General features: G+C 49.1%; 1 protein-coding gene across 1 annotated transcript in view; it reads right to left on the bottom strand.

Annotated features, from left to right (window-relative positions):
* Positions 1 to 976: 976 nt before the first annotated feature.
* Positions 977 to 10,266, bottom strand: part of LOC103804386 (sodium channel protein type 8 subunit alpha-like) — a 31,100-nt gene continuing 21,810 nt past the window's right edge. Inside the window, 7 exon segments of the mRNA XM_009076998.1 lie at positions 977 to 2,165; positions 3,314 to 3,584; positions 4,030 to 4,134; positions 5,054 to 5,191; positions 6,231 to 6,284; positions 6,636 to 6,920; positions 10,176 to 10,266. The exon segment at positions 10,176 to 10,266 is cut by the window's right edge and continues 11 nt beyond it. Of these exon segments, the coding sequence (XP_009075246.1) occupies positions 1,021 to 2,165; positions 3,314 to 3,584; positions 4,030 to 4,134; positions 5,054 to 5,191; positions 6,231 to 6,284; positions 6,636 to 6,920; positions 10,176 to 10,266 (2,089 nt within the window). The 3' untranslated portion in view covers positions 977 to 1,020.

The raw sequence follows: 10,266 nt of genomic DNA, 5'->3' as shown, positions 1-10,266 counted from the left end.
ACGAACTGGGCTGTACTGGTGCCGGGCAGGAGCATCACTAAGTTTCTCTCCAAATACAGTGTGCGGTAGATACTCAGTGGAGTGCCTGGAATTTATGGCTTAACACACCTCTGTGGACAGGTGAGTGCGTGTCTCGTGGTCATGGTTCCTCATGCATGGTCCCTGGTCACGACATGCCATCATGCAAATCGCTTCTACGCGTTAACGAGCACTTTGCTTTAGGGGGATCAGCCCGAGCTGGCTCCAGGCTGAAGGTACCCGATCACCCCATCTCCCAAACCAAGTAAAGCCCATGGAGAAAGTAGAATGCAGATAATAAATCTCAAAGAAACTGTGACGACTCAATGGGCTCAATGGGTGCTTTGTTTCCTTTTTCCTTGGTGGTTTTCTCTTTTTTGTTCTACTTGTTTTAACATTTTTTCATATTTTTTTTTCTATTTTTTTCCCTCTTTTTTTCTTTTTTTTTTTTTTTGCTGCTTAACTAAATGCAAATCTAGTTTTGCATGAACAAACCCTTTAACATTGTGACTTCTGGGTTTTCTTTCAAGAATAATCAACAAAATGGGAAAATAAAATCCATTTTTGGGCTGCTTTGGAAAAATACATGAATCCTAGCAGCGGATTTGTATCTGTGTGTGTGTGTGTGTGTGTGTGTGTGTGTGTGTGTGTGTGTGTGGTTTATTTTGCTTGTTTGTCCTAAGTTGCATTGACTGATGTGGAACATGCAGTATCCACCTGCCCAAACAATAGAAAATCCTTTTTTTTTCCTTTTTTTTTTTCTCTGTGTTTAAATGTTTGTTTACAGGGTCCTTTAAACAGGTGGTAGGTCACTGCTTTAGATGCAACGCTGTCACACAGTAAGCAGACTATGTTTGGTATAAGATCTTCAGGTAAGTGTCTCCACAGCTGTTCTGTATTGATAATATTTCAGGAAGTTTGTAAACAATCTTTTTGTTTGTTTTTTTTTTTTTTTCCTCGCTTGCAAATATTTTAATGTGTACAATTCTACTAGGTGTTGTCTCAACACTTGGGTTCCCTGTCCTTTTGTCTCTTTGACTTTTCTCGCCTGCCCTCCTCCGCCCGCTGCTGCTTCTCCTTCTCGGGTTTGGTGACGCTGTCGTAGGATGGCAGAGAGGCCGTGGATGGGGTTCCTTCCTTTTTCTCCCTGTTTGCTCCCCCGTTTTCCAGTTTGGTGGAGGCAGGCCTTCGGCTGACGAAGCCCCGGCGGACCAAGCGAGCCCTGTAAGCCCTCTGGATCACCACCGCCGACACCTCCTCCTGCTTGCGCCGCAGCGTGGTGGTGATGGGCTCGTAAGACACTTTGGAAGGGTTGGATGCCACGAATCTCTCCTCCATCTGCTGCCTCAGGATATCCAGCTCCCCGCTGTCCCCCAGCACACGTTTGGTGAAGGCAAACAGGATGTCCAAACAGTGGATCCTGTCCCCACTTACCATAGGCAGGTCCATGGCGATGAGTTCGATGGTGTTGGGTTTGGGGACGCGGAGGGGATGCTCCAGAGCGTCGGCGAAGTCCGCGAGTTTGCTGTACTCGATGAACTGCGTGGCGTCGGGGTCGAACTTCTCCCAGATCTCGTAGAAGGTCTCAAAGTCGTCCTCGCTGAGCGGATCCGCGCTCTCCTCCGTCGCCACGCTGAAGTTCTCCAGGATGATGGCGATGTACATGTTGACCACGATCAGGAAGGAGATGATGATGTAACTCACAAAGAAAAATATCCCCACCGAAGGGTTCCCACAATCCCCCTTAAAGCCACTCCCCGGGTGCTCCTTGTCCAGGTCGCAGTCCGGGGGCCGGTTCAGGATGGGCAGCAGGAGCCCGTCCCAGCCGGCCGAGGTGGTGATCTGGAACAAGCAGATCATGCTGTTGCCAAAGGTCTCAAAGTTGAACATGTCGTCTATGCCGGCCTCGTGCTTGACGTAAGCGAAGTTCGACATGCCAAAGATGGAGAAGATGAACATGACCAGGAAGAGCAAGAGGCCGATGTTGAACAAGGCAGGCAGGGACATCATTAAGGCAAAAAGCAGCGTGCGGATCCCTTTGGCTCCTTTGATCAGGCGCAGGATACGGCCGATGCGAGCCAGGCGGATCACTCGGAACAGGGTGGGGGACACGAAGTACTTCTCAATGATCTCGGCCAGGAACATTCCTAAAGGAGAGAAGGGACAGGTGTGACAACGGAGACACACGGTCTGCTGCTTCCTCTGAGCCTAGGCAAGGATGAAGCACATGGACAGGTTTGCAGAGGGGGTTTGTGATCAGGAGGCCTCACCTTCGGGCAGGTGAGTCCTCAGGAGGAGCAGTACTGATCGCTGCTCTCTGTGACACGACCTGAGGGAACGGCTGGAGATGTGCCAGAGGAGGTTTAGGCTGGATAGCAGGAAAAGGCTCTTCCCTCAGAGGGTGATTGGACACTGGAACAGCACCCCAGGGCTCCAAGCCTGACAGAGCTCAAGGAGTGTTTGGACAATGCTCTCAGTCAGGCACAGGGTGGGAGAGTTGAGGTGTCCTGTGCAGGGCCAGGGGTTGGTTCAATGGTCCTGGTGAGTCCCTTCCACCTCAGGATATTCTATGATTCTAAGTCTTTGTTAGGTGCTCTGGGTCCCTACATAGTTTTACACAGAGAAAGGTTCAGCTGCAGAGGGATTCACCCCACCTGGATAAGGATCTGCTGTGTGGGAATGTCTGCTCTCAGTGCCTGACCCTGCCATGGGATCAGGCTATGGACTCCACTCTGAAGGTGCTAAAAATGTGTAAGATAAACCTGATTTCAAGCAGCAGAAAACCCTGGGGCTGAGTTTTAGGCTGCAGGGCACTCTCTGAGGCTGGTGGTTTGCCAGTGTACTGCCAAGCTCTCCCCTGATTTATTTGTGAGGTCGTGCATATTTTGCAGATCAGATGCTGAAAAAACCCAAAACCTGTTGGAGGAAACATCGATTCAACATTCAACCAAACTGCAAACCAGAGGGCAAGTCACATGCTGCGGCAGGAAGCACTGCAGTGCTATTTTCAGTGGTTATGAGTGCTAAGACACTCTGAGGTGAGTGGAACTGCTGTTTTTAAAGACAGGAAGAGTAATTGTCAAGTGGTTTACTCCACACAACTGGAAGGGAACGGGAGGGCAGAGGGAGGAGGCATTAGTCAGGACTTCAAGCTGCCACGGACTCTCCCCAAGGCTAAAATAGAACCTCCAAGTCCTGGTACCTACACATCCCCTTCAAAGACAAGAACGTGCTCTACCCTGCAAACACCACGACAGCCTGGCAGTCACAGAGCTCCAGCTGGTGTCACACTTACCCACGATGGACAGAATCACAACCACGAAGTCAAAAATGTTCCACCCGATGGTGAAATAATAGTGCCGCAAGGCGAACATCTTCAGCACACACTCACAGGTGAAGAAGATGACAAACACCAGGTTGATCCAGTAAAGGATGTCCTCCATCTGCTTGCTCTGGGTGTCTGTCTCCACCATCATGGTCACCATGTTGAGGCAAATGAGCATCATGATGACTATGTCAAAGGCTTGCTGGGTGACAAAGTCAAAGACAGCTCCCTGGATGCGGTTCTGGGCAAGGGGACAGGCAAGGAAACAAGTTGGAGCAAAAATCATAGAGTCCTGGGATGGTTTGGGTTGGGAGAGTCCTTAAAACCCATACCATGCCACCCCCTGCCATGGACTGCTCCGAGGCCTGTCCACCCCGGCCTGGAACACTCCCAGGGCTGGGACAGCCACAGCTTCTCTGGGCAACCTGTGCCTCAGCACCCTCACAGGGAGGAATTTCCTCCTAATTTGTCATGAATCAACAAAACAACTCGTTGACTAAAGTAATGAACTGATTAACACCAACCCCAGAACCCACTTTAACCTCTCCCAGCTGATACCTGAGTCCTAATGCCAAGAACACAGCGATGTGAAGTCCAACATGAGTTAGAACAAAGCTTTTGGAGCTGAAGCTCCTTTGAAATCTACCCCACAGGTTTCTCCCCTCAGTTCCCTCTAATGTACTCACCAGAGGTCGGGGAATGGGTTTCTGAGGCTTCTTTGAGCCCAGTTTTTTCATGGCATTATAGTACTTCTTTTGTTCTTCTGTCATGAAAATATCTTGACCTCCAAAGTAAAGGAGCAAAAGGAAAACTGGTTACAATCAGCTCAAACACCAGAAGGGACAGGACTAACATCCCAGACCTGCCAGATTGGTGGCAGCCACTTCAGACAGAAGTAACTCTCACTAATAGCCAAGGTGCACTGATTTGCCTTTCAAAATGAGCATTTTTCCTAGGCATGACCTGGTTTCTTGCACTGCCTCCTTTCACATCCCTCTCTGCCCTCTGTGACAAACACGTGTGAGCTGTGAAGGCATTTACAGCTGCTGCATGATGCAAATCCTCAGCTGGACTTGGAATAAAGGCAGATGAGAGAGAAAGAGAGGAAGAGGCAAGGAACACAACTTGCTCCCAGTCTATATGTTAGTCAAGGCATAAAACCCCCAAAATGCGTGAGAATGTAGTCTAGGGAAAATGTCTCGTCTGGGTGGAGTTTAAATCAAGCTTTGGGCTGCCCCTTGTGCTCCCTGAGCCTGTTCACCCAGGCCCTGCAGGGCTGGAGGCACTGAGAGGTTCAGAGTTCAGAGAAAGGAGCTTTGTGCCCCAAACTGACTTTATTTTGCAGACAAACCCACCAGCCTGAAGCCCCAACACTCCCCTAAAACACGTCTGAACCAGCAAACACAGATGACTTATCTTTTTCTTCTGTTGGTTGAAGTTGTCGATGCTGAGCCTGTTCACCCAGGCCCTGCAGGGCTGGAGGCACTGAGAGGTTCAGAGTTCAGAGAAAGGAGCTTTGTGCCCCAAACTGACTTTATTTTGCAGACAAACCCACCAGCCTGAAGCCCCAACACTCCCCTAAAACACGTCTGAACCAGCAAACACAGATGACTTATCTTTTTCTTCTGTTGGTTGAAGTTGTCGATGATGACACCAATGAACAAGTTCAGGGTGAAAAAGGAGCCAAAGATGATGAACGAAATAGATTATCTTTTTCTTCTGTTGGTTGAAGTTGTCGATGATGACACCAATGAACAAGTTCAGGGTGAAAAAGGAGCCAAAGATGATGAAGATAACGAAATAGATGTACATGTAAATGTTGTCCTCATACTTGGGTTGCTCTTCTTGCTGAAGGGGAGAGGAGAAGAGGAATGAATGACATTTCAAAGGCATCACACAAATATAGGCAAAATGAGATTGGTTGTTTCCAAGCTCTTTCTTTTGAAGATGTAAGACCAACCAGATCAAAAAAGAGAAGAACATTTTTACCCTGTCCTGACATAGTTCTACTTGTTTCCAACCTGCATTTGGTGCAGGACAAGAAAAACCATGTAGAAGGATTTTCATATAGAACTAAGAGAAAGGAGGAAAAAAAAGAAAGCAAAAAGGAAGTCACGGTATTTGCATGGCTCCAGCAGGCAGGAACCAGCAAAGTGCCTGAGGAATGAGCTCCAGCCCAGACATTGTTCCAAAACTGGATCCACACTGACATGTGTCAGGGTCGTGGGGATCTGGTGGCTGATTCCACCCCATCACGTTGGGGAGCTCAGCCTGGAGACCTCAGAGCAAATTCCCAATATCTGAAGAGCCTACAAGGATCTGGAAACGGACTCTGTGTTAGGAGCTGCAGTGACAGGACAAGGGCAAATGGATTCAAACCGAAGGAGGCAAAATCTAGGTTGGATGTGAGAAAAACGTTTTTCCCTGTGAGGGTGGTGAGACACTGGCACAGGTTCCCCAGGGACGTGGTGTCCCGACCCTGGTGGTGTTCCAGCCTAGGCTGGATGAGCCTTGAGCATCCTGATCTAGGTGTCCCTGTCCAGGCCAGGGGTTGGGACTAGTTGATCTGTAAAGTCCATTCCAACCCCTAAATTCTATGATTCTATGATCACTGATCCTGAAGATTAAAGCTAGAACTTCATTGTATTCTTCCCTTCGCTGTACTTCTACTCCAGCAGGAGTAGGACAAAAATAAAAAGCAACCAAAAGAACCTACTCTTCTTGGGGTTTTCTTGAGCATCTTCCACCTCATCTGACCAACAGAGCAAATGAACCAATCACAGCATTAAATCCATGCTACAAGCACAGAGCTAGTTTTCACTCTTGATTTTACCAAGCAAAAGAGCAGTGACATGTGGGGAAGGAAGTTTGAGCTCTTGTACGTTACCTTTCTGGAATCTACTGCTGCATACATGATATCCATCCAGCCCTTGAACGTGGCCTGGCAAGGGAAACACATGTTCTGTGAGTCAGAGTTCAGCCAAAGGAGAGGAACAAGCCTGATTTGTGCCAAGCAGTTACTCTCACATGCTCTGTACAATGAGCTTAGATATTACTTAACTATTTCTCTTTTCCCTTAATCTCAACTAAATTAAGCTCGAGAAGTTGATCCACGGGAACCTCATGAAGTCCACCGAGGATGGACTTGTGGCCCACAGGGGATGAAAGACAAAATGGCACTTGTATTCCCAAGGGAGACTAAGGGGATTTCATGGGGAGAGGAAACATTTCAAAAGCCCCAGGTGCAGTTTGGATTTCCCACTCCCAGGGGGATGGTGAAAGCCCAACTTACAACTTGCAGCAGAGCCAGATATCCTGCCCCAACGTTGTCAAAGTTAATTTTCACGTTCTTCCATCGGATCTCCGTGGAGTTGGGAGGCATCAGAGCTTCGCAGTCTGTCTTGTTGTTAACAATATCTATCTCAAAGCGGTGCTCAGATGTTTCATTAAAGCAGTAATGATATTTCCCAGCAAACAGGTTAACCCCCATAATGCTGAAAATCAGCCAGAAGATAAGGCAGACCAACAAGACATTCATAATGGAAGGGATAGCGCCAACCAAGGCGTTGACAACCACCTGTGTTGGAAGGGGTGGGAAAAAGTTTCAGTATAAAACACGAGGCAGGAGACAGCAAGCATCAGTACAGCTGTTTTCGGGGGGGGAATAGGGGTCAGGCCACTGACACACGGCGGTGGTCACTCCACGCAGAAGTTGGCAGTGAACTTATTCCAAGCAGTAACAAATTCTGCTTCAAAGCCACCTGGGGAAGGTCTGTTTTCAACATAAAAACAGGCCACGCCGTTGGGTTTGTAAGGGTTTGATTTTGGATCGTTAGTTCTTGGCTTAAACGGTCGCTTGACATCGTTCGCATCGCCCAAAGCGGGAGGAGGCTCAGACTCTGTCGTGACAGGCTCCTAGCTGGAATGTTCTCAGAGCCAAGTGTGAGGACACTTTTGCTCGTGGCTTGGATGGCGTTAGCAGCCAGTGGCCCCTCCCTCTGGCCATTCCCCACGTTCAAACAAGGCTGTTTTCGCTCCGGAGCCTGATCCTGCTCCCAGCCGGGCCCCGGCGCGGCGCGGCGCGTGGGGCAGGACCAGGCCCGGCACCGCTCTGGTCACACTGAGTCGTTCTAACATCCAGATCGTATGGTGACTAAGCAAAGCCAATCACGTTGCCTCAGGCAGGCAGCTGAGCATGCAGCTAGGCAGGCTCAAGGAGACAGAAAAGCCATGTTCCTTCCTCCGAGCGGCGGCAAACGCGGATGGGTTTGGCAGAGCTCCTCTCTTCCACCAGCGCCTAATTTTAGCCTCGCAGAGTTTGGGAGCACTGTGTCCCTGAGCATCCCTGGCCAACACATGACAACGTGTAAGCTCTCAGGCTTTTAATAGAGGTAGGTCAGCAGGATATTAAATCTTTTATGATGATCTCCTAATTTAGACTCCTTTAATAGATGAAGAGAATCTAAACTGTTGTTACCCCTTTGCCTTAGTTTTGAAAGAGGACTCAACTACACAGGGATTCAGGAGGCCACAGCTGGTCCTGGTCCTCTCTCCTCCTACAACATCCCTTTGCTGGATGCCACCACCACCTGCACGATAAGCTCTGCAACAACCACCTGTCCTCAACACAGCAGTGCTCGTGGCCAGGTTGGACAGGGCTTGGAGCAACCTGGGCGAGTGGAAAGTGTCCCTGGGGGTGCAACTCAATGGTCTTGAAGGTCCTTCCAACCCAAACCACTCTATGATAGGAGGCATGGAGGAAAATTGGAGACAACAGTGATTCCAACTGTTAAAGGATGATGTGAATTCATCACCACACCCAAGGAGGTCTGAAGACACAGGTGAGTCCAGCCCTCCTGGCAGGCTCTCCCTTCATCCCAACAGGATGCTCTGCTGCTGGACACCACCCCCACCACCCCCCAGCAGGGCTCTGTGGGTCAGATCCTTCTATCACACACTGGTTTATGGCAGGTCTCCCAGGAAGCAAAGGAGGCTGCTATCCCCCTGAACCAATGTCCCTGCTGGCTCACTGAATTTCCACAGCATTCCAGGAGATGTGAGAGGAGGAACATGGCTTTTGTGTGCAGACTGATGAGAAGGCATGCACGTCTCACAGCACCACTGTCAAACTCCCTGACTGGTTTCAGAGCAGAGCAAGCTCCTGGAAATGCACATCGCTATGGAGGAGAGAAAAGCAAAGAACTACAGTTTGGTTTCCTTTGCAAAGGCATTTCAGACCTCTGTTCTCTGCCACAGAGGAACTGGTCTGGTTGGATGGGGCAGTGACACTTGTCTTCGAGTCAGAACCAAGGACAAAGAATTGGTTTAGGTACCTATCAGGGCTGAATTCAGAACTCCCTATCGATTTTGCTGTGGTGAAAACCCCTCACTTTCAGCTTCTCTCCAGCAGGGCTTAAAAACAGCTTTACCATCCCCAGGTTTAGTGCTAGGCCTTTCTTTGTGACCAAACTCCTGGGTGGGACCTGAGCTCAGCCCAGCAAACCTCTGCCTTTGTGCCCATGGAAATTTCTCATCCTTTGTGCCTGTATTACAGGATCAGGTTTAGAATTAGGCTAATGACACAAAGAAATAACAGCAGGGTAAGGTCCAAGGGAAGAAACATCTCTCTTAGGACTTGGAGCTTGTGTATTGCCATCACTTCCTAGGGGATTTGAGGATCCCTGCTCAGCCCACTGCTCCTCACACTGATTTTGGGCTCAGCTACACTAGAGCAAATCCAAAGATCTGAAGGATCCAGGTGGAATTGCTCGTGAAGTCAAACTGCAGCTGCTATTCCCTTCCCTTTTTATTTAAAATGCCTAATTTTATCTCTTGCAATATCTCTGATTATGAGCTAACTGGGATTTAGCACAAAGCTCACATCATTGTTCTAAGAGCAACTGGGAAATCCATTACTACAAAATACCTTTTGCTTCCTTTTTTTTCTACTCTGCCATTTTTTGGTGTGTGTTCTCAGGAGACTATTTCAATCCCAAATGGGGAAAAAAAACCCCAGCAAAATACAGACTATCAGTGGCAAAGCAGCCAGAGACACTGCAATAATTTGAGCCCCCGAGGGAGAGGTGCTGGTCACCAATTTGAGGAAAGCTTGTTAAGTTCAATGCTTTGCTTGTGCTTCGTTCTGGTTCCACAGTGACAGGACAAGGGACCAAAAAGCATGGGAAAAGGGAGAGGGTGGAAAGGAAAAGCTTCACTGCCAGACAAGGCTGCCAGTCGCCACCAGACTGGACTGAGAACAACAAGGTGCAACAAGAGGAATGAAACCAAAGTTTTCAACCAGCTGAGCTCCCCCCAGTCCCTTCCTGCAGCGACCCGAGAGAGGCAGCAGCTTTTTCCCCCTGGCAGGCACGTTGCTTTTTTAACACCCCCTCAGACAGAGTCTTTTCAATCCAATTCCACCAACAGCCAACACCTGGAGGGGCTGGAGACCCTGAGGTGGTTCCAATTCTGCTTCTTTGCACCTGGTGATTCTCCCTAGGTTAACAGGAGTTACAGCTGAGAAGCCCCTCGGATGCTCGAGGTCAAAGCCAGGCCAAATGAGAACAGCCAAGTGTCGACATCGGCTACGAATGGCAGGTGCTTTGGGCCAGTAATTAATGTAATGAGGCAGCTTATGCATCTCCCTTGGTTAGAGGGGAGGGTGCAGCGGTGGGCAGGGTGAGGGGACATCCACGTAGAGGTGATCGAGTCAGCAGCTGCATCATGATTCAGTTTGGAATTGTTTTTCCACCAGTTTTGATCAGTTCTAGCATGCTTTAAAGAAAACCGCTCCACGGGCATGCAGAAGGATCAGCTGCTCATGGCATCTTACCCTCATCCCCTCAAATCGGGACAACGCTCTTAAAGGCCTCAAGGCTCTTAGTGTCCTAAGGGACTTTATGGCACCTAGTTCCGAGTAGCCC

Source organism: Acanthisitta chloris, unplaced genomic scaffold, assembly GCF_000695815.1.
Source record: "Acanthisitta chloris isolate BGI_N310 unplaced genomic scaffold, ASM69581v1 scaffold9106, whole genome shotgun sequence".
NCBI lineage: Eukaryota > Metazoa > Chordata > Aves > Passeriformes > Acanthisittidae > Acanthisitta > Acanthisitta chloris.
This window is presented reverse-complemented; position numbering and strand designations above follow the sequence as displayed.